The sequence below is a fragment of the Brachycentrus maculatus genome, unplaced genomic scaffold (assembly GCF_059751285.1).
Source record: "Brachycentrus maculatus isolate JH-2025_06_01 unplaced genomic scaffold, ASM5975128v1 h1tg000306l, whole genome shotgun sequence".
NCBI classification, from domain to species: domain Eukaryota; kingdom Metazoa; phylum Arthropoda; class Insecta; order Trichoptera; family Brachycentridae; genus Brachycentrus; species Brachycentrus maculatus.
The window spans coordinates 279,778-306,252 of NW_028281056.1; the positions used below are offsets into that span (position 1 = coordinate 279,778).

A 26,475-nucleotide genomic window follows, 5' to 3' on the forward strand; every position below is an offset into this window, starting at 1 on the left:
TGAGATTGAAAAAATAGTAAAACAAATCAAAATTTTGAGGCGGATGTTGTTGGTAGTAGAAGTAGAGGAAAACCAAGAAAAACTTGACATGATCAAGTATTTCAAATACTTGAATGTGGTCAGGTCAGGAGTCGAAATAATCGGCGAGTATGTATGAGGAGATGCTTAAATGTGGAAGAAGCGAAGATTGTTTGCAAAGATTGGTGTGGCGTTCTATTCTCTATGCCTACCCCCACAGAAAGGTGGCGGTGATGGTAAGTCAGTACGTTTAAATTTCAGATAATCAACTTTGAAAATGTTTATAACAACTAGCCCCAACCTTCCCTTACTTACCACAAAACTCAACAGGAAAAGCTGAACTGTCACTTACTTTGCAACGCATTGCAGAAACTTCCGTTCCACTTTTAGTGTTCGACATTTTATGTCCTATTTTGATTCATATTTCTACGACCATCAGCATTATTGCGAAAAGGACACCGAATTCAGTTTTTTAAAAATAAAAAGTAATTACTGATGTCATCAATATTTTAATTTAATGTCATCAATATTTGAATTTAATGTCATCAATATTTGAATTTAATGTAATTTAATTTCTAGCACAAGTCCAAATTTGGTAGTTTGGGTCAAATATAAGGTCAACTCATAATTAAAATAAAATTTTATATAATGAATTGTAATTTTGTCTATTTATAAAAAATAATATTAAAAGGGGATATATTGTAAGAAAACAGTTTTTTTCTCTATAAAGAATAATATTTAATAATTCGACATTAATTTATTCGTATTATGAAACTTTCAATATCCTGAAAACGAAATATTCAAATATATTTATAATACTATTTCATATTCTTCATCAAACCCTTATGTACACCCCAATGTTGCATAGGGCACCGCATTAATAAAATGCAGTGTTATTTTTATCGTTAACATATGAAGGAAAGGTAGAATAATGGAAAGGAATACTGCTTAAAGGAAGAATGTTTTGAATATGTGAGTTCTCACCAGCATTTGAGCCTTTTATTTAGCAAAGACACTTATTTAAATATATCCAAGATTCATGTTTGTTAAAATGTCAATGTCCATCTGTCTTTGTTAAAATGTCAATCTAGTCCGCCTCCGTAGTGTAATGGTCAGCACGCTCGGCTACCGTTCTGGAGGTCCCAGGTTCGATTCCCAGGGGGGGTCAAATAAATTTAAGTGTTTTTTTTACTCTAATATTTATTCAATATTACTTGATCACCTTTCCTTCATGTGTTTACGATCAAGATAACGATACGATAAGTGAAGAGCCCTTGAGGTATTTTTTTACGAAAATGGCGCTATATAAGTTATCCAAATTTCTTATTATTATTATTATTAACACTGTGTTTATATAATGCAGTGCCCTATGCACCATTGCGGTGCGGATAAGGGTTTGAATGAAAATGTCAATGTAAAAATAACTCAATAATAATAATAATAAGTGGAGAGACATATTTTTGAGCAAGGATTTGGATACATTCAAAATTATGTGATCAGTCGAAGAACGTACCTACGGTTTTAATCGTAGTATTTATTCACAGGTATGTAGAGTTGATATGCGACATTAAACATGGCATGACCAGTCCTGAGATCAGATATCCAGCATGCTAAGCGTATGGAAGTTCAATGTCAAGTTCCCGCCGAGCGAGAAGGGGAGATCAATAGAGGTTGTCTTTTGTTTCGTTTTCAAGGCAACCAACATTTGACGCGGTCGATTTTCGTGAAAACCTACAAAATACACCGGGCAATGCGGCAATCCAATTTATTAACAAGGTGGCAATAGTCACTCGTGACCGAAATCGTTTTTAGACGACATTTACCCTTGGCAAGCCTATATTCCTTAACCATATATATTTTACCTTCCCTTAATTGAGGTAAATAAAACATGACATCCATTCTCAATATTATTAATATTTTAAGAATTTAATTTGTGGTTAGTCATTTTTACCTATATATATATATATATATATATATATATATATATATATATATATATATATATATATATATATATATATATATATATATATATATATATATATATATATATATATATATATATATATATATATATATATATATATATATATATATATATATATATATATATATATATATATATATATATATATATATATATATATATATTTATATGTTTATATATTTATTTATATATATATATATATATATATATATATATATATATATATATATATATATATATATATATATATATATATATATATATATATATATATATATATATATATATTTATATATGTATATATATATATATATATATATATATATATATATATATATATATATATACATATATATATATATATATGTATATATATATATATATATATATAAATATGTATATATATATATATATATATATATATATATATATATATATATATATATATATATATATATATATATATATATATATATATATATATATATATATATATATTAAATATTAGTATATAATTACTCATTGAGATTTTTATGTCAACACTATATTACACCACGGAGGCGGACAAAAATAAAGATTTACGACCGAATGAATTTTAAAATAACTCAAAATTGATTTTATTTTTCAATGCGTTTTTTTTTCTGCTGGGAAACCGCAAACATGTTAATTTCCTGTCAATATCCTCCCGTCGGAAATATATTTTTTTAAATCATTAACGTGTACGTCACTCAAAATACAACAACGTATTTCAAATAAATGATATTTGTATTTTTCAATGAGAAATAAATCAACACGCGTTTTTTTAATTTGATTAAGTGAGTAACGATTGAGGCAAGAGCAGATACCAGAACAAAATCTCGACTTCGAACCTCCGAGATGAAGACGGAGAGTATAACCGGATCCATAACCGGAAACACATTGCGAGAACGAGTAAGAAATACCGAGCATGTGTAAGACGGAGGATATCGTGAGGTGGGAACGACAACGAAGGCGATACTGGAAGGAACATATAAACAGAATGTCAGAAGACAGACTTCCACGCATCGCCCTCCAAGGCAACCCTGAAGGACGCAGACCCCCAGGCAGACCTCCGAAAAGATGGAAAGACAGCTGGATGTCAACATCCCAAGAGCGACATGCGGAGGCACAAACAGATCCCTAGGATCTACAAAAAGAAAAAGAATAAGAAGAAGTAACGTATTTTCCAGTATTCCAATTTATATAACGCACTTGCGAGGAAATTATTTTTGTTTCTTTATTAGCGAATTTATTTTCTCATTTCTTGAGTGCTTTGGGTAAACAATACGTGAAAGTGGCGTCTGTTTTTCCGCTCTAACAATTATTACTCCCACCTGTATTATATTTTCTTCACACCCCATACTCCATAAATATATGTTTTTCACACGCATATCATGTTATTATGTGTATTCTTTCCATTCTAAAACAAAGGGTCATATACATAAACTTGTTCAAGCACGGTTTAGCAACCCTGAATGCCCTAAAAATCGCTTCTTATCACCTCTTTGCACTCACAATTCCACTTTTATTTCTTATTGATTTTGCACTATTGAACACACTCATAATTATTAAAGTAATCGGTTTATTTTAAATGAAAGAAAATGGAGATCTGAGCATCCAGGACTTGACCTGGCATTTGGCTGGTTTAAATGATCAAATGCCAGGTCGTAATCCCCGGGAGTCTATCCCGGGTATTTTTTCTTTAAACATAAAAACGATATTTTGATACATAATCCGTAGGGTTATAATATTTTTTTTTATTTATTCGGGAATTGTACAGCTTTTCATAAAAAAAGTATATAATTAACAATAGTTACATTAACAATAATAAACATTACATTACATTAACAAAAATAGTTACATTAATAAAAATAAAGCCAATTAAACAATTCCACATTTATGTTATGATAAGTATTAAAAAACATTCAGTGATTAAAAAAAGGATATGGTATAAAAAATAGATTTTGCAGGAAGGAGAATAATCTACTGTGATTATAAATACATATATAAATTTTTATATATGTGTGTATTTTCGTGTGTATAAAATTTAATGTTTGTCCCTCTGTCCTCGATTTTCTCGAAATGATTCCACCGCTTTTGCTGAAAATGGCAGTTTATTTTTATTAGTGCCAGAAAGGTTTAAAGAGTTGTTTGAATGAAATCCAATACGTAAAACTGTAGCTATTACGTTTTTAATTTATTATGTAAAACACTGAACATACAAAAGTACTTAAATTAGCAGAGTAAAAAACAAAAAAAATAATCTTTGAATGGCATTGCGGGGCATGCCGAATACTCGTAAATTAGAGATACTTCTAGTTTTCTAGTAAATTAGAATACTAGTAAATTAGAGATACTACTAGTTTTCATTTCATTCTGAAATTTTTTTAAAGAGCAAGAAAGTAAATATTAATTATAGCATAAAATGAATCTCTGAACTATCTACTCTTTTAAATGGCACCACATCTTTAAGCGAGTAGTTTTAAAGTCACAATTATGATTGAGTCAAAATGCAGTAATGTAGGGTATGAAAACACATAAACCCTTTTTCCTATGGGTACATTTTTACGTACATTTAAGGAAGTTTGTGGAAATCTCAAAGCATACCATATGTTGGCAAACATTCTCTCAACATTTTTTTTAGAAAATTGTTTTATGTTAATGCAACAAAATAAACCAGGTGATGAGCACTTCATTTCTTTTCTAGTAGTAGGAATTTCACGTGGGTATCAAAATATTTACATTTTGCAACGCTGAATCAATTTGATCAAAGTCAACAAGACAACTGAGATCTGATGTTTTTTGAGTAATTGACTTGTTTACGGATATTTCGTTTTGAAATTACACGGATATATACATGCAATACGTAGTTAGATTTTTTTGAAGCCGTTATGAACTAACCCTCTACTTTAAATTTAACAATACCTGAACTTAGCAGCAGAGATGAAATATATATGTGTATATATATATATATATATATATATATATATATATATATATATATATATATATATATATATATATATATATATATATATATATATATATATATATATATATATATATATATATATATATATATATATATATATATATATATATATATATATATATATATATATATATATATATATATATATATATATATATATATATATATATATATATATATATATATATATATATATATATATATATATATATATATATATATATATATATATATATATATTTATATACACTCTTCATACTACTTTTATTATTAATCGTCTTCCTGCAGGCCTTGTGGGTTTAAGTGCCTTTGTGCTTTTAAGAGGGATTAGCCTCCTGCGAAGTTGATTTTTAGCTGTCAATCCATCTCCTCGGTGGTATGCCCGGGAGTCGTCTACCACGAAGTTAGCCATGCAGTGCTATGTGTGATATCTTCTCAATGCATATACCATTGTCTTCTTCGTTGTCTTCTCCATCTAACGACATCTTATGATCTCACGAATGTGAAAGAGGTTCACGAATGTTTTCAAAAACAGAGTGGTGTTGCGTTCTATTTTCTCTGCTTATCCCTTCGGAGAAGTGATGTGGCGGTTAGTTTGTTAGTTAGTTAGAAAAAATGACGTTTTATTATCTTAGTTTAATATTTTTGTAGCATAAAAAGATAAGTTTCCCCCTCATACGTATGTACACGAACCACTGTTTATAAATATAGAAAATATTACTCATCCACACCTAAATAATAACCACTCCTATGCTATGAAGGCGTGAATGTGATATCGATACGAAGAAAAGGTTAGACAGCCTTATTCCGTACAAAATAAAATGATGAAAAACCGATTCGACGTCTATTATTACATTATTGGAAGAAAATCTACTTTTCCTTTACGTTGCGTTGATCATTTACTATCAAATAATGAAAATAGTGAAATGATTATTAAGAAAAATGTAGGCAAAGAGAGTAAGATAAGGTTAGAGCAAGTAATAATAAAAATGAAGAAATGCTATCAAAGCTAGTCTCGAAGATATAAAGTAATTTATCAGGAATTTCCTGACAGTAATCAGAAAAACAGCAATTCTCAAATGGAGAGGTAATCAATTTCAGAATCTGTCCAATAAAGAAATTTGAACTGAAAAAACATTAAACCCTCTCCTTATCATTCATTTTAAAAATAACACTACTTCGTGACAACCGGTTTCGGAATAATTATTTCATCATCAGGTCAAATGTATATTAAATGAAATTGTTGTGGTCTGACATTTATACAAAAATAACATTTTAATAGAGAAAGAATACAAACGAAGTTATGTTTTTTAATGTGGTATTACACAAAGTGAACGATGAATGAAAAGAAGAGTTTTATATTACCATACCACAAAGTTAACAATGCTCTTAATATACAAAATATGAAAAAGAATTACTGAAGAATGTTGTGATACCCTATTTTTCAGCACCGCTTGAATTACACATTTTTTAAAAATTCCTATGCCATTTCAGATTTTATTTTGCTTTAAATTTACATAATTTTGAATGAGTCCAAATACTTGTTCCCAAATCTGAATTTTCTCCAATCAGGAGATATTTCTCACATTATGCGGAATTCATCGATACACGACTCACAGTAGATTTTATGAAATAGTGGTATTTACTAAGTAAAACGTTAATTAAAAATAGATAGATTTTACCACAAAGTGACTGCCAAATCAATTAATGAAATAATATGTTAAATTTTATTATTAGATTAAAACCAATATTTTTAGCTTTTCCACTTTTTTATTTGACCAGCGACCGGGTTTCGTCGTTACCGACATCACCAGTCTGATGATGTCGGTAACGACGAAACCCGGTCGCTGGTCAAATAAAAAAGTGGAAAAGCTAAAAATATTGGTTTTAATCTAATAATAAATTAAAAATGCAATTCCATCACGAAGTGTCAGTGGATAATATAAATCTATTAATATGTTATAATTTATATGAAAAAGGGCAATCTGGGCACAAGCCGAAAATCCATATTTTTAAGCCCTGGAAATGCCCAGGCTTCCATATTCTTCTTCATCTACATTAAGATATCAATAATATTGTCTTTTATTCATATTTGTTTTTTTTTTGTATTTCTGTTAAGGTCCTGTTATTTTTTTTAAATATTTAATAATTTATTTATATTTTTGAGTATCGTTTATTTTTACATATTTGAATTTAATAAAATAAGAGTAAATTTTTACGTAGTATATATCTGTTCTGAAAATATTCATTTGATTATTTACATACATTCCAGACTGACCTAATTTTACACAAACGCTCTAAAAATGTATTAGTTAATGGATATCTATAAATACTTGATTCAAATCCATTTGAAGTGTGTGTGATTATTATTATGTTCAAAATTTATTTACCTTCGTCAAAATTTTGAATCGTATGTTTTAAATAAGTTAAAGCATTTAAAGAAAACAGGTCTGAAAAAACCAAATATATTTTTTTATAGTAATAACCCGCAAAGCCTCTTCATTCTGAGGTTTGTCTGCAGGTAGGATAGTAAGGATCTTTAAACCCTTATCTGCACCCCAGTGGCGCATAGAGCACTGCTTCATGTAAACGCAGTTTTATCTTGATTCTTTAGCACATGAATGAAAAGGGATCAGCTGTCCGCTCCAGGTACCAGTCCAGAGTGTTATTTATAAAATCACTTTTATTAATTCAACCCCCTTGGGAATCGAACCCGGGACCTTCAGAACTCTAGCCAAGCGTGCTGACCATTACACTATGAAGACTGACAAAAATAATCTTAATAATTTTATTTTTTAAAGTAAATCAGCAAATCAGTAATAATAAGGAACATTCATAGGCTTCTCTGCGGGTAGTGTAATAAGGATAGGGGAGGTAAATATGAAAAATACATCACAAACACCCAGACCTAATTCAAATAAAGGATATTTATTTGAAATATAATTATATAATGAGTATATAATTTGAAATATAATTTGAATAAAACATATTATTTTTGTTATAATTAAAATGTAGCTTTGTTAATCACTATAACTTGATTATAATGTATACCAGTTTTGAAGCTAACCGCTTCTTTATCAAGACTGATTAATACTGGCATTAATCAGTCTTGACAAAGAAGCGGTTAGCTTCGAAACCGGTAGACATTATAACCAAGTTATAATCAAACAATTAAAGTGATTTTAGAACAAAGTTACATTTTTATTATAAAACGGAAAATCACAAAAAGGATATTTATGTGTTAAAAAAATTGTATCTCTAAAAGTATCTGAAATGCATTTAAAGGATTTACATATGAATTGAAAGCATATAAATTGATGGAAACTATACTACTTCACTTTGAAAAAACCAGAATTATATCATAAACAGAATAAAATTCATAACCAAATATATATATATATTTATATATATATATATATATATATATATATATATATATATATATATATATATATATATATATATATATATATATATATATATATATATATATATATATATATATATATATATATATATATATATATATATATATATATATATATATACTTTTTTTTATTCTCTCTCTCCATCCGCACATAGTCGTGCAAAGGGCACAAATTATTTCTTAGTTTTATGTAAACTAATTGTCATTAACCAATTATTATTACTAACCAACAATCATCTCACCATTTACCCGAAGCAGTAGACAGAGAGAATAGAACGCCAACCGTATATATTTATTACCGTATATATATATTTATATATATATATATATATATATATATATATATATATATATATATATATATATATATACGTAACAAATATTAAGAATTTTAGAAATATAAAAAATTTACCACATAACCTAGTAGTTAGTATATTGATGGTTTTCTCTTCACTCGGTTGCACTTTATAGTAACACCGTCCAGAGTATCGATTGTCGCATACAGGAGGTTAAGGCCACACTAGGTGGAAACTTACTAATCATTGCAGGAATTGCCTTCCTAGGCATCTCGTTTATATATATATATATATATATATATATATATATATATATATATATATATATATATATATATATATATATATATATATATACATTTTCTTTTTTTTTCAGGAGTTTTTTTTTAAAGTTAATGAAATGTATTAAAAATAAATATCAAGCCGTGTTTTTTCTCCATTTGAAAAGTATTAAGTATATTTAAATAAATAATTAAACAATACCTTTTCTTCAAAATGCAAAAACAACACTTTCTGCCCTGTAGCGGGTAAATATTAAGTTAAAAATATGCTGCTTTTGCTGGGATATGGTACATTTTCTGGGCAATCCGAAAACATACACAACTGGAAATTGACCTTTTTTGAAATATGACGTTGAATTTTTATCACAAGATAATGTGGTAAACGAATAAAAGATATCTTAAAATTAATACGCGAACAAAATTAGTAAAATAATGCAATTATAATTTCAGTTTTACTTGATACATACTACATTTTCTTAAATTTTATGTTGACATTTGTTTCGATGCATTTCGGATCATTTTCAAACACAGTACGGTTTGGTGTTTGAAAATAATGCGACTAGCATCGCTACACGTGTGGCATTAGATTTTAAGAAATAGTGGTATGTACTTAGTAAAACTGAATTAAAAATGGAAAGACATTAATACAAAGTGACTGCCGAATCAATTTATGAAAATAATTTTAATTGACAATTATTTTATTTAAATAAAATCATTATTATATCTCTTAAATAAGTCACCCTTCGATATTTTGCCACAAAATTTCGTTACGATTTTATGCGTCAACCCAACACTATCTTGATGTAAATATTTTGGAAGAAATATCGTAAAAGCACTACAACCCGAGATACAAAAATATTTTCTGGATATTTCTTGGGGATAGGATGTGAAATGAAAAAATATAATGTCTCATCTTTTTTAAGGTGTATTATATGAAATGTAATAAGGATTTAGTATAAATATTTATGAACAAAAATCTAAACGTTCGTGTGCTCAAAATCTAAAATATCTTATAAAATTATTCACAGATTGATTTGCATACGAGTATTGAAATAAAACATATTGTATATGAAGAAAGAAAAACATGTTTTAAAGTAATAGATATGAAAAAAAAAATATCGAACTACTTTTATACATGCTTTTAAAATAAATCTTTTTTGAAGAGACTCGGTGCAACTAAAATTATAAGATTGTACTAAGTAGAAATGTGTAGAAATTGTATAAGATTATATTATATTAAATAAATAAAAATAAGAGAAAAAGAGAAAACCCTTATCCGCACCTCAATGGTGCATAGGGCACTGCGTCATATAAACGCAGTGTTATCTTGATCATTTACACATGAAGGAGAGGTGATCAGCCCTCCGCTTGAGGTACCAGACCAGGGTAATATTGATTAAATATTACAGAGAAAAAATCAATTATATTTATTTGACCCTCCCTGGGAATAGAACCCGGGACCTCTAGAACGGTAGCCGAGCATGCTAAAGACTACGGAGACGGACTATAAATAATATTTTATAAAAATAAAAATAAATAAAAAATAAAAGATATGAAAATAATGAAGGCAGTCTCATATTGTTGAATTAAAGAATAAAATCTTTTTTAATTATTTCTCGCAACTTATTTTTAAGCCGACGTCTTTTATTTAGCATTTGTATCTATGGCTTCACGGTATTGTCCCATTGAATTAGCAGCAAATCACAATTCGTCATACTTATGGTTAAATTTTAACAATTTTGACGCTTGTTCTTTCCCGCCAAATCTTGCGAATCATTTCATGCAAATATTTAACACTACCTATGGTTGAGTAGAGTATGTTTTTTTTATAACTGAGACCTTTATAAAATGTTTGTAAGACTCTTCCCTAATTATTTTAAATTTGTACTAGAAGACTTCTGAAACTATGGTTTAAATTTCTTATCGGGCTTACAATTTAACCAGTTATGTTATTCATAATATTTTGAGTCTGTCCAAAAGTTTTGGACACATCAAAAATAATATAAAATATCTTATTAATCATACTATCGTAGGGCAGACGCTAGACTGGGAAATATTTATACATTTGTTATGAATTAATAAATGCTCGTTTGTTCAAAATTTTAAAACTTCTCAAATTATTCACCGACTAAGATTTTTCTTAACAACTTTTTATTTAAATACTGGTTTGTTTTTCCCTATCAAAGCAAATAAAAAATGTAACAGATTACAGGTATTTTTAATACATGTTTTAAACTGCAGTGGCAGCGCCATCTATTGAATGTAACATCAACACAAGCAATACATAATATTGTTAATGGTGGACAGCGTGCTTCTTGGCATTGTAAATTAGTATGTTATGGATTGCACTATTGTTTCATAGATTTTTGGTATTTTCATTGCTACACAAGCAATTTAAAATTGTATATTTTAGATATATGTGCTTTTTTTTAAAGTTTATATCTTTTCCATTTGACCAGACTAAGCCACATAAACACGTGGCTAAGACGTTCAGATTTTTTTTTCGTGTTTTTTTTGGGTCAATTATAGTTTTGAAACAAATAATGGAAACTGCAACGCAGTCAAAATGTGAATTGAAAAATCAATCGAACCCGGGACCTCCAGAACAGTAGCCGAGTAGCTTAACATATTATTTTTCCAGTATATGCTACCTTGTAAAAATTAACATTACACTACGGAGGCGAACAATCCGAAAAAAACAAAATATCAACGAGTCGATATGTATACACAAATCTGTCCGGCCAAAACCAAGCAAACTCCATTTTTCTAATCAAAAGTCAGTCACCACAAGACAAGACGAGAAACAGCACACTCCAGTGCTATTCTGAATTCAAGAATCGATTAATTTGAAATTCAAATTATTCGAATCGAAGTTCAAATTGATCCGCCAGCAAAACACTTTATTTGTGCGAAAATATATTGTTTGCGCAGCCGTTCATTTGGCGAAAACACTGTTTGTTATTTGAACACAGAGTTAAGATATTAAGTAATTCAATACACATGAGAAAATTAACACATTACCTATATAAATAAAATAAAAAATGTTTGTTTCTTCAAAATCTCAAGTCTCCTAAAGTTAGTTACCGATTTCTATGAGTTTTTGACACAATGTTGCATTTGAATACACATATCGCTCACTCCTTTCAAGGACGTCATAAATCAAAAAACTTGATTTTTCAGGAAAACGTTTTTAAAGTTTAAAAATGTAACACAATGTATTAAAAATAAATATCAAGCCACTTATTGAACTTTTTTACTGTGCAACAGATCGTTTTAGGTAAATCCTGAAGGTTTTTTCTCCATTTGAAAATATTTAGTTTATTTAAAAATATAATTAAACAAAACCTTTTCTTAAAAATGCAAAAACAACACTTTCTGCCCTGTAGCGGGTAAATATTAAGTTAAAAATATGACGCTTTTGCTGGGATATAGTACATTTTCTGGGCATTCCGAAAACATGCACAACTGAAAATTGACGAATTTTGATTTATGACGTCCTTGAAAGGAGTGAGCGATATGTATTAATCTATCTATATAAATAAAAAAATAAATATTCGTTCGTTCAAAATCTTTACTCTGCTAAAGGTAGTTACCAAATGCTTTGAATTTTTGACAGAATGTTGCATTTGAATACACGCGTCTTTTTATCAACCTAAATATTATAGATAAATATGTAAACGTTCGTTTGCTCAAAATCTCAAGTCTCCTTACGTAATTCACTGATTGCTTCCAATTTTTAACACAACGATGCGTTTTAATATGAGCGTGTTTTTTTATTTGCATACATCTTTGGTTAAAATATGATTTTTTTTTAAACAGGTTTTTCACCACAATGGCAGCGCCATCTATTTAATGCAACAGCTACACACGCAAAACTTAACATGTTTGAAGACGAACAGCTTGCTTCTTAATAGCTGTTGTCATTAATCATTTTCAATGCTTTTGATGGCATTGTTGTTTCATGGATTTTGTATATTTTTATTAGGTACTTCACAAGAATGGATATATTAATGTATGGGAAATGTAAGATTTTATTTTACTTTCCATTTAACTAGACTGCGCCATAGCAACGCGTGGCTAAGTACAGTTATATAAAACATATGAAAATTGTTTTAATGGAGTAAATACTGAATGAAAAATTTAAATGAATTTAAAATATGAGTACCTACATATTAAATTATGTTTTAAACCAAGTGAAATTTTTAATTTTTAAATTTTAATTCAGTACGTATTTTAACAGAAAATGAATAAAAATAGTGAATTTTAAATTATATTTGGAATGCAATCGTTTCAAAATTTGAATTTAAAATTCAATCTTTTCAAATACACTTACAAAAATTTATTTGCATTTAGTAAACAAACCACATTAGCAATATTACTGACCCACAAAATGACGCCCTAAATAAATTCCCTACTTTATAAATGAATAACATAAACCCACTCTATTTACCTAACGTCCAAGTGACTCTGAAATCTATCTACGGCTTATGCAACACCGCTTATCATGACCGTACTCAGGCTTCAACTTTTAAAGTTTCATAGCCTATGCCTACTCGTGAGTGGATTTACTCTTTATGTTTGAAGTTACTATAATTTCATGTAATTCATCAGTGAAAACTCTAGGCAAAAACACTCGCCCCACACACTACGATTTAATACGAGGGCTTATATTCGTATTCAAAAATCCTGTCAAAAATTGACCTTGCAGCGGAATTTTCATTAAAAAGAGCCAGTCCTCGTTCAGTTCTTTTTTATACTATCAAAATAGGGAAATATTTGTGTTTTTACATATTCACACGAATATTTTAATTTCATATTAATTCTGTGAGCCTGAGCGGCTCGTTATTAGAAATAGGTATCAAATTGTGGTAGAGCGGGTTCGAACCGAGAAACTCTGACTTGAGAGAACCCGACTAAAATCTGCCTTCGTCCTTTTTGGCACATGGGTATGATCGCCTGTTTTAACAACAGAATAAATAATTAACCATCACGCCGTATCCCGTAGGGGTAAACAGAGTTAATAGAATGCCACACCAATCTATATTTGCAAACAATCTTAGATTCTTGGAAAAGTTGATTTTTTAAATGTAAATTACAAAAATTCAAGCCCGAAATAAAATTATAAAAAATATGAAATTATTATTAAAAAATACTACTTAAAATCATTTTATTAGAAAAATTATATCAATAATGGTTTTTAACCCCTTCCTTGTTGTGTAAACAACATAGAATTTTTTCTAGCCTTCATTATTGTTCATTCATTGTTCACATTGTGTAAAACTACTTTTGAAAGTGGTATTACACAAAGTGAACGATGAATGATGAGGGGTGTGTTTATTACCATACCACAAAGTTAACAGTGCTTTTAATTTAGAAAATATCCCAACAGTCTGATGATGTCGTTAACGAGAAAAACCCGGTCGCTGTTCAGATAAAATAAAAGTCGAAAAAAAACTGCATGATTGTTTTACTATACAAAATGTAGTTCCACCAAAAAATATCATTACAAAACTTATATATTTTTTCGAAAGACGGTGATTTGTTACGTTTCCGAAATAGAGGGTTGAAATATTGTGACGTTTAACCACCCGCTCGCCCCTTGGTCGTGGAATGGTATTATTGATTCGGCCCAAATGTGTTGCGAAGCACGTGGTTACGTAAATCAGCCAAAGTTCGCCTCCACGACGCCGCCGCTTCTTGCCACTCTCCGACTAATCACTAGACTGTCTGTTTACAGTTAACGCCGAGCTAGCAAACAGGTTCAATATGTACAACATTTTGAGTGTGTCCAAATACTTGTTCACAAATCTGCATTATCTCCAATTATAGGAGTATTTTTCATATTATTTTTTGACATCTCATCAAAGATGAAGAAGAATATGGAAGTCTGGTCATTTACGGGGCTGATGACCGTCATAGGCTGGTTTAAATGATCACTTTAAACACACGTGTAACATTCACCAATTCTACCCATTACAACCACACTACCCTAATTCTTGGAAGTTCTATATATATGAACCAATTTTGAAACATTGTTCTTGAATCACTAGAACTTCGCTAGAGACATCTATTGGTGAGATGAAAACAAGCATTTTGAAAAGAATTTAAGTAATGTGGTTGTCAGTTTTGGGTAGAATTGGTGAATGTTACACTGTGAAAGTGATGACGGTCGTAAGCCCCGTAAACGCTCAGATTTCCATATTCTTCTTCATCTAAGTTTAGATGTCAAAATATTATAATAACTGCTATAATTGGAGAAAATCCAGATTTGTTAACAAGTCGCCCACTCCTTTCAAGAACGTCATAAATCAAAATACTTGATTTTTCAGGAGATCGTTTTTAAAGTTTAAAAAAATAATAAAACATATTAAAAATAAATACCAAGTCACTTAGTATTTTTTTTACTATGCAACAGATCGTTTTAGGTAAAACCTGAAGGTTTTTTCTCAATTTGAAAAATATTTAGTATATTTAAAAAAATATTTAAACATTACCTTTTGATTTATGACGTTCTTGCTCAAAATTTCAGTAATTGTGCCTGAAGTATGTCAAAATATGTCATTATTATCACTAAAACAAATAGAATTTGGAAGTCTGAAATTGAAGTATCTTGAGATAATTTCATTCCAAATAAGCAGTTATACCTAAAAATAATCATGGAGTTCAAATAAAAAATATGGGTTTGGGCTTTTTTTGGTTTTAAGGATAAAACACAGATAGAGGCAATACAATTTTATTTTCTCAAAAATTTCCAAAAAGTTAATGGTAACAATTACAATGCTCGTAGATATATAATACAACATACAACAGATAATAATATAGAAGTTTAAAAAAAATATAAGCTACTGTATAAAACAGTTTTTTGATAACCCTAAAGGCACAGTTGCTTTTTTAATTTAAAAAGTTTTATAAACCTTTGATATTCAATTTTTTTCAATAAGTTGTATGAGGTTATTCTTTTTAGCGTCAGAAATCTTAGGCTTTTGGATGAAGGCAGGCTTTAGCGGTATATTTTTACATGGCTTAGGTTTTCTTATAATGATGGCCTCCATAAATTCTGTTTCCCCATAAGATTCCCCATTATAAAATATCGAACTAGGGGAATCTCTTTAAATTCGCAACACTTTAATCTGTTTAAATTGAACAGGTTCATTAGGCTTATTTTTGAGGACACGGAGATGACCAACGTCAGAGGCCAAAAGTTTTAAATCAAAGAAGTCTTCAAATGAAAGTTCATTAATAGAAAATGGTGTTGTTCTTTTTACTGTTATAATTAATTAAATAAGACCTTCTGGCGAATAAATTGGCCCACTTTTGAGTGCTTGTTTTATTTTTCTTTAAATTAAAGAGCGAATGGAATCCCCTTCGTTCTGGGTATGGCCCTTTATCGTGTGATTGAATCGATAATGTATTTGCGGGCAGCAAAAATGTACGCAGCTAACATAAATTGGTTCTTCTGCTGTCCACTGCAATTATCAGAATAGAAAATAACATCTTTAGGTGTTTTTCTTTGATCGGTTTTCTGCTTTTTGTTGCCGGCTGAAGAATATCATCATTGACACCACTGAAATCGAGTTTGCTTTTAACTCGGTAAATCGGTTTTCCTGAAACAATCACAAAATATAATAAAGACATTAACGAACTTCATTGACTGCATATTTAGTGTACGTACAATTTTTTTTACCTTAACTGTCGGATGTATTTCTACATAAAGCATCTTTTTGGCATTGTTTTACATATTTTATTACTAATTTTATCAACATTTTTCCCTCGAAAAGTCATAATGATGAATGTAGAAAGGACAAACGTAAATTACCAATTTAAGTGCAGAAAGACGCATGCTGCAATTTGTAGCAACTTGCAAATAGTAGATTGTTTTACTGGCAATAATGACACATTCCTAAATAAACTGCACATTTTTCTTATAGTGGACGAATTTTTCTTTAGAAAAGTGTCATAAAACAAATTAGTTCAAATCCGCTTTGTAAAAGGAAGAAAGTTTTATTGACAATAGTGTCATAAGTTAAAATAGTACAGTCGATGTCACGCTTTTACTGTGCAAGAACGTCATAAATCAATATAAACCAGACAGGACGCTATTTGTTTTCTTTGCAATACTGACTCAAAACAAAATAATACATTCTTGATACAAAACTATTAATTAAAAATGGTCTTACCTTTTGCGCAACACTGTTTTATGCCGAAATAATACACTATTGCACTAATCGACAAGAGCGTTCCTGTTCGATGGGTCAGTCACAACTAACTTATGACGGTCTTGAAAAGAACAATGAATAATTTCTTCAAAATGCAAAAACACACTTTCTGCCCTGTAGCGAGTAAATATTAAGTTAAAAATATGCCGCTTTTGCTGGGATATAAGTAGTACATTTTCTAGGCATTCCGAAAATATGCATAACTCAAAATTGACGAATTTTGATTTATGACGTTCTTGAAAGGAGTGAGCGAAGTATGTGGACGCACATGTTGTCCTTAAAATTAAGCATGAAAAAAATAAGGCCTGATATTCGATATCGCAATATAATTTTCTTTGAACCCAGGTAGCATGTGTTGTAATTCTTTTTTTTTTCTTATAACACCCTTTTTGTGTTCAAAAATTAAGTTTTTCTTCGAAATATATACAATATGGTTTTAAGACTTTTTTTTCTTTGTATTTAAAAAAAAAAGTATTTTAGTCACCATCAGATTTAATGTTCTGATTGATCTAATCGTGCCAAGCTTTTTCAGCGGTCTTCGTTCTGTTCTCCCGTTCACATTTGCCAAATATTCTTTTAATTATTTTCAATAATTATATTCTTTTAATTCATTCTCTCGTTTTTCATTCTCTAAATACCTCCTTAAAGATTTTTAAAAAATATTTTCAACTATCTCAAGTTCAGCCAATTAAAAATAATACATATTACATGATACTGTTAAAAACTTTTTTTTGTGTAAACTAAATTTGAAATGCTCTAAACGTTTTACCCATCCCTTTGAATTTCAAAATATATTCACACTCCTATACAGTACAAACGCCCGTTGAGATGTTTTATAAATGAACAACCCCATTCGTGGAAATTTATTTTTGATTCAATGAGCTTTCAGTTTACTAAAAGCTTTTAAAATCTTGTATCTATAGGAAATTTAAATATATTGGAGATTCTTCAAAATAAAGCTATGAGTATAGTACCGTAAAGTGGGTATACTTTGCACCATGGGTGATACTTTGCACCACCTTCTGTAAAGAAATTGTAGAGCTGGTCATCTCTGATACATGTCATTTTTTATTCTACTTTCTATTGTTTCTGATAGATGGCACTTCAATCTACTTTTTAGTTTAAAGAAGTAACTGTCGGTCGCTATTGCTTCAATGCGTTTTTCCTGTCCGAACGTAAAGAAAGTTTTCTGTCTGAAAATTGTGTCCGAAAAAATCCAGTGGAATCAGCATACTGAAACTAGTTACAACAAGTGAGTGGTCTCTAAATCGTAGGTAGATAGGCCCTGCTTTTCTCAAATGCTGTATTTTTTAGTTACGTTGTCAAGTTTATGTAAAAATAATATTTTTTTAAGAACTGACTTGTATTGACCACATTTGGGGTAACATTGCACCAAGTGCAAAGTATCCACAAAAGGCCATAGTTAATTAATTTGATGAAAAGTCTTAAAACGGCTAATACAACTTGACATGTTTGCTAAATATCTATTGGTTTAGTGTACTTACTTAATTCCTGATGGTGTATTTTTTTCAAAAATGTCAAGAACACACAAACAGCGGCCTTATGCCAGACGATACTGCGATTTTACACCGAAGAGAGTGGAGCAGTGTTTGGAGGCCATTCGAAATGGTACAATCAGTCAAAGAAAGGCTGAAGAAATTTTCAAAATCCCCAGAAGGACGATTAACTATAAGCTCAAAGGTCAGCACACAAAACCTGTGGGAAAACCTCCGATATGTGACAAGGGCGAAGAGCAATCCTTCGTAAACTGCATAGTAGACATGAGTGAGTACGGTTTCCCAGTGAGTATTTTTAACATTCGCTACATTCTAATAGCCTATTTGGATAGATTTGGCAGAAGAGTACGAATATTAAAGAACAACGTACCAGGCTCTGAATGGATAAGATCATTTTTGCAAAGACATAAAACCTTGACTGTTGCTAAAACTAGTCAGTTGCTTAATCGGTTGCCATTAAAAGCGTATGACGATGACGTGCGCCAGAGTTTTCAACAGTTTTTGGAAGAAAACAGATTCAACTCAAAGAATTCAGTCTTAAAACGCAGGAAAACGATACCGATAAAACCAGGTAAGAGCATTGCTCGCGATCCAAATGTCGAAATGAACGTTGACGAGACACAAATGCTACCTGAACCAACTACATCAATGATCCCACCTTCCGCATCGAAACTTCCAGCATATCTAGCATTAACTGATTATAGTTCACACGGAAGCTTTGAGGAAGAGGGAGAAGAACAAAAACGATGACTGAAACCAGTTATCGTATTTGTTCTTCCGTTTCATTAGGACCAGTAAAAAAGAAGGTGGGAAAATATGTCATATTTCATTATGAAGGAGAAAAATTTCCGGGACAGATTTTGGAAATAAAGAAAGACAGAGCTGTTAAATCCATGCAGGAGAGTCTCAAATCGTGGAAGTGGCCGATGAAGGATGACTTTCTTCAATATTCTTGGAAGGATGTAGCGGGTTCCATAAAAGAACCGAAAATGCAATCCAAAAGAGGTTTCTTTACCGACCCGGAACTTGACCATATTTAGACCTTATTTAATTTTAATTCCTATTACCTATATAGTACGATATGTTTTAATATCCACCTTTTATTTTATATAATTTTAAGCCTTCAGTATTGGAAAAAAAACCTTTTTGTTAGATTTTTCAATATTTAAAAAAAAAAATCTATCAAGTGTCTTATTTTTCCATAATTATACAATATTATAATCTGCATTTAGTGAACTGTGAGCCAAAACCCTTCATAAGGTGCAACAAAACTTGTAGGATAGCCTTTACTTTGCATAAATTTGGATTCTAGTACGAAAAGTGTAGAGAAAATATCATGGTGCAAAGTTGTACTTTACCCCGGGATACTTTGCACCAAAATATAAATATAAAAAAAAAATACAGCCAAAATAGATAAAAATTTAAAAACGTATCAGACATGTTACAGGTATATGTGTTATTACATTGCAATAGTTGAAACCTCAGAAAAAGTAAAAAACCTGATCTGAATAGACAATTTTTTGAAAAAATGCAGTATTTTGGTGCAATGTATACCCACTTTACTGTGAGCCAAAACCCTTCATAAGGTGCAACAAAACTTGTAGGATAGCCTTTACTTTGCATAAATTTGGATTCTAGTACGAAAAGTGTAGAGAAAATATCATGGTGCAAAGTTGTACTTTACCCCGGGATACTTTGCACCAAAATATAAATATAAAAAAAAAATACAGCCAAAATAGATAAAAATTTAAAAACGTATCAGACATGTTACAGGTATATGTGTTATTACATTGCAATAGTTGAAACCTCAGAAAAAGTAAAAAACCTGATCTGAATAGACAATTTTTTGAAAAAATGCAGTATTTTGGTGCAATGTATACCCACTTTACGGTACTTAAGAAAAATAGATATAAGAATGTAGAAAAAGTGACAAAATAACTCAACTGGTAACCTATAAAAGAGTCTTATACTATATATATACATATATATATATATATATATATATATATATATATATATATATATATATATATATATATATATATATATATATATATATATATATATATATATATATATATATATATATATATATATATATATATATATATATATATATATATATATATAATGTATAATATGCTTGCTTATCTTTAATTCTAATTTTTTTAACGATTAATTACCAAAATATTTTTATGATAAAACAGTTTTCAAAATAAATGTTTTTTTACTTTAAAAAGATGTAAATATACATATGATGTAAATTAAGTGTAAACCATAGTTATATGAGCTAAATAAAGGCAAAAAAAAACATATTCCTTTGCATATTATGTTTAATACCTAAAACATTTCTATAACGTTGGAAACAAATCCCTCTCAAAATGTTTTAGGTACCTCGGAGATCTGTAAATTTACATAACTTACAACATTTATGTATGTAAATGGTTTTAGTTCAAATGGTGTACTAGTAATACTACTGGTAAGGACTAGTCTTTAGTACTTATCCTCAAGTCTGAAGATATGTACTTAGTGAAACCATTTTCACAGAAACCAAAAACGTATTTAGTTAAGTACCGGCTTTTAACGCTGTCTTGAACAAATACATTAAAAATCTTTATTTCAGACCTCAGTTTATTATAAACTTGGACTGTTGTATTACGCTAACTGACAAACCATCACACGCATCTACTCACGTAGAATGTGATAATAATAATAAAAATAAATTAGGGTAATTTTTACAGCATCGTTTTTGTAAAATCTTTCCCTCACAGTTATCCAAATAGGGAAAAGTAGTTAGTGGAGTGATAATAAATTTTGATCATTTATATAGAGCCATTAACGCAAAATCCTTCCCTTCACTGTGATTGAATTGAATTGAATGAGGGGAAAACGAGATAGTGGAAATAATTTACCAAACAAATGAGTTTTCAGTTCTTTTTCTAAAAATCATCTCACAGAATTTTAATATTTTAATCATCAGATATTTTTTTATGTGAAATGTATCATTTATTGATTCGACATTTACTTTGTGGAATGACATGTTGAATTTTGTAATTGAAACGATACAAGTTCTTGTGTGAGATGTGTTTGACTTGATGTAACTGTTCTGTTAAATTCCCAAATTAAATCATCTTTATAATTAAAATGTAACTTTGTTCAAAATCACTATAAATATTTAATTATAACTTAATTATAATGTCTCCTGGTTTCGAAGCCGCTTCTTTATCAAGACTGATTAATGCTTTTAGTATTAATCAGTCTTGATAAACAAGCGGTTAGCTTCGAAACCGGTAGACATTATAATTAAGTTATAATAAAATATTTATGGTGATTTTAAACAAAGTTACATTTTACAACATTTTGAATGTGTCCAAATACTATTTATTAGTATTAGTAATTGGACACACTCAAAATGTTGTAAATAAATTATCTGGTCAAATTATAAGCTTAAATAATAAAAATGAAAATGGTATTTTCTGGCGATGCCCAGAAAATATATTTTATCCCAGCGAAAGAGGTGTATTTTTAACTTAATATTTATCCGCTACAGGGCAGAAAATGTTGTTTTTGCCTTTTTAAGAAAAGGTATGTTTTAATTGTTATTTTAAATATACTAAATATTTACAAATGGAGAAAAAACCTTCAGGTTTTACCTAAAAAGATCTGCTGCACAGTAAAAAGTTCAATGAGTGGCTTGATATTGATTTTTTATACATTGTGTTATATTTTTAAACTTTAAAAACGTTCTCCTGAAAAATCTTTTTTTTTGATTTGTGACGTTCTTGAAAGGAGTGAGCGATGTGTGTGATTGATATCCAGAATTCGGACCTCACATACTAATACAAGAGTTTCTGCTTAGTAAAAAGCTTCTTTACATCTCACCAATAGATGGGTGAAGTTCTAGTGATTCAAGAACAAGATTTCTAAATTGGTTCATACATTTAGAACTTCCAAGAATTTGAGTAGTGTGGTTGTCAATAATGGATAGAATTGGTGAATGTTACACGTGTGTAAAGTGATCACTTAAACCAGCCTATGACGGTCGTCAGCCCCGTAAATGCCCAGACTTCCATATTCTTCTTCATCTTTGATGCGATGTCAAAAAATAAGTTACATTTTAATTATAAAATGGAAAATCACAAAGTTAGTGCTTCAAATATAAATCATAAATAATCTTTATTTTTGTTGCAGGTTTTCACATGACGCCAAAACTTTCCAAGATGTTTCCCGAGTCCTGCCTGCTGATCGTGGTCGGAGTGGTGATCGGCATCATCCTCTACAACATCCGCAGCTTCCACGTGTCTCCGCTCACTCCCGACACCTTCTTCCTGTACATGCTTCCGCCCATCATCCTGGACGCCGGATACTTCATGCCCAATCGTCTCTTCTTCGACCATCTCGGAACCATACTGTTGTTCGCTGTCATCGGCACCATTTTCAACACCCTGACCATCGGTAAGTTACCACTTCAATACAAAATAAATAAATAAAAACTAACATTAAAGTATGTATGAATTTTTGTCTCGAATTTATTTTCTATATTGATAAGACACTTCAAGTAAATTAAAATTCATTCAAACCCTTATCCGCACTCCAATGGTGCATAGGGCACTGCATCATAAAAACTCAGTGTTATCTTGATCGTATTATTTTTGTATTTCAATCATTATGTTATTCACAATGTTAATGCCAAATTACATACTTACCTTCTTCTTCTTACTCAATATTAATAATTAATTAATGTATTTCAAACCCTTATCCACACCCCAATGGTGCATAAGGCACTACATCATATAAACGCAGTGTTATCTTGATCATTAACATGAAAGAAAGGTGATCAGCCCTCCGCTTCAGGTACCAGTACAGTATAATATTAAATAAATATCAGAGTGAAGAAATCACTTATATTTATTTGACTCCCCTGGGAATCGAACCCGGGACCTCCAGAACGGTAGCCGAGCGTGCTGACCATTACACTATGGAGGCAGACACTAGAGTCATAAAATAAAAGCAAGTGTTTTTTATTTTCCAAAAAAAACTAAGATATGTACGTTTAAGTACGATGTTCTCGTTTTTTTTTACGAATATTTCATTTTATTTCAACCTTCACAGCATATGTGCCAACCACCCTTTACTACCAACCCCCATATTATTAAAGTATTCAGCGCTTCACGTTGGGTGAAATATCAATGATATGTTGTATGGCATCAAATACACATTCAATATCCTTATACATGTAAAGGATATGCACATTATGAATATCAATTTCAAAAGTAACTCGGTTCCATCTCCGTAATAGAAAATACAGGAATACATCTTCCAATCTGAACCTTGATACATATAGAAGCATCTCGTTGAGGATATTTTGTTGAAAGTGTAAAAGTCAATCGACAAACAGAAATTTCGATTGGATATAAAATCGAGACTACGAAATGAGGTTTAGTAAATGATTTTAAACAATAGAATATATAATAAAACAGCTGATAGGAAACCTATCAGCGGAAGCTAAACTGGCAGTGCACAACGGAGTCCTGGTTCCAACTCTAATGTATGAAGTGAAACATGGAGTTGGCAAACGAAGGATGAAAGTAGACTGAATGCAGTCGAAATGCGATCTCTCAGAAGAATGTGCGAAAAAACGATGTATGATAGATGTGCGAATAGTGAAATAAGGAAGGAATGCAAAGCTGAGATAAGCATTATCGATAAAATTAAGAAAGGTGTGTTGAGATGGTTTGGACATGTAGAACAAATGAGTGAGGAAAGAACGGTAAAACAAATTTATGAGGCGAATGTTAGTGGGAAAAGAAGCACAGGAAGACCGAGAAAACCATGGCACGATCAGGTATGCCAAATACTTGAAAGTGGTCAGGTTAGGAGTCGTAACAATCGGCGGGTATGTATGAGGAGATGCATGAACGTGGAAGAGGCGAAGAATGTTCGCAAGGACAGAGTGGTGTGGCGCTCTATTCTCTCTGCCTACCCCTGCGGGGAAGCGGCGTGATGATTAGTTAGTTAGTTAGTTATAAAACAGCTGTATAGTTTTTTCTACTTTCATTTTATTTGACCAGTGACCGGATTCATCGTAACTGACATCATTTTATTTTATTATGTAGGAATTTACATATTTTTTTGGAAAAAAAAAATAATTCTAATTGAATGAATGTAAGTAGTGTATATTATAATATAATCTACATGTAAACCATGGTAAGTGTATCCTTTTCAGAACCCTGTACTCGGCTACCGTACTACAGGTCCTGGGTTCGAATTCCAGGGGGGGAGTGAGAATAAATATTAGTGATTTTACATTCTAATATTTATTTAATCTTACCCTGGACTGGTCCGTGAAGCGCAGGAGTGATCGCCTTTCGATAAGTAACGATCAAGATAACACTGCGTTAATACGATGCAGTACCCTATGCACCACTGGGTGAGAACGAAGGTTAGAGAGAATATAAAGGGAAGATTCTACTGTTCAACATCGATCATATTTCATAAAACAAACATTTCTTCTATCTGTTGTAATGGACAACATTCAAATTAATGTTATGTTAATGAAAACATTTTGATTTTTTATTGATAAAGACTTCTTCTTCATGTCTTGATCCCATTCCTTTATTATGCCTTTGTTTTTTATACCTTCATATTTCATTTTGACCTCTAACATCCGTCGGCAACAAATTAATAATGTCCGGAACGATATATTGCAGTGTTCGACTCCCATATTTACTGTAAATTCTTGGGACTATCAAACCTTCGTTGTATGTTAATCGTGTACCATGGTTGTGTACTAAAAGATTTCGATATTTTTGTCTAGATTGTTGTTCAACGATGATACTCATCCACAATATTCCACGAACCGGCAGTGATTTCAAATGTTTATATATTAAGATTGGATTGTCCTTTTGATTATATACATACATGACTAGGTACAATTTTTTTGACTATATAATATTGCCGATTTTGATAGTATAAATTTTTATGTTAAATAAAAATAGTCTAAAAGAAAATAAATCGCACTCAGCATACGTTACCTTTAAGATGAATATACCTGTGAGATAATTATGCCAAACACTACGTTTTAACAATTCAATCAAAATAATGAATTTGGAGAGGATAAAAAAATGTGGATTAAAATAAGCAAATTTCTGAGTTGAATTCGGAATGGAAAAAATTCGAATGGCGTTGAAACATTATTTTCGATTTTGTATTTTTTAAAAAGCAGTTCCTACCCTTCAGGCAATCAGCGTACCCTTCAAATAAATGCCGTTATTTTTCTCTTCAACATCGTAAATTGCCAGTCACTTTTAACGAGTATATATAGCACTGAAATCCGTCAAAAGGGAAATATCAAATTTTCCGTAAACATTCAGCGCACAATTTGTGCGAAGTAGAATTTATGTGCTTTATAAAATACGTTTTGCAATTTTAAAAGTAAATCTCACTGCTTATTTTGAATGAACGAATTAATTTTGATATAAGAAAAAAATATGCAAAGGTCTCGTAGTTTGGGTTTATTTTTACTCGATTTTAATGAGATATCTCGCTAAATTTAATTTTAAATGCGAAACGAGCAATTAAAACAATAATGAAAATATTATTTTAAAGTAAGTATTTACATAATAGAGATTAATAAAAATCTCGTTAAGTTGTATTAAGTAACAACTAAATGAAATATTTGTTAATTTTAATATTATTTATTTTATCAGACACTGGATTATAT

The 26,475-nt window shown here is 30.1% G+C and overlaps 1 protein-coding gene across 10 annotated transcripts in view; it reads left to right on the plus strand.

Moving 5' to 3' along the window:
• Positions 1-26,475, plus strand: part of Nhe2 (Na[+]/H[+] hydrogen exchanger 2) — a 182,686-nt gene that overhangs the window by 78,558 nt on the left and 77,653 nt on the right. For all 10 annotated transcript variants that reach the window (XM_088267800.1, XM_088267806.1, XM_088267802.1 and 7 more), the window contains exon 5: positions 22,944-23,207. In XM_088267800.1, the coding sequence (XP_088123926.1) occupies positions 22,944-23,207 (264 nt within the window). The remainder of the gene's footprint in view (positions 1-22,943; positions 23,208-26,475) is intronic.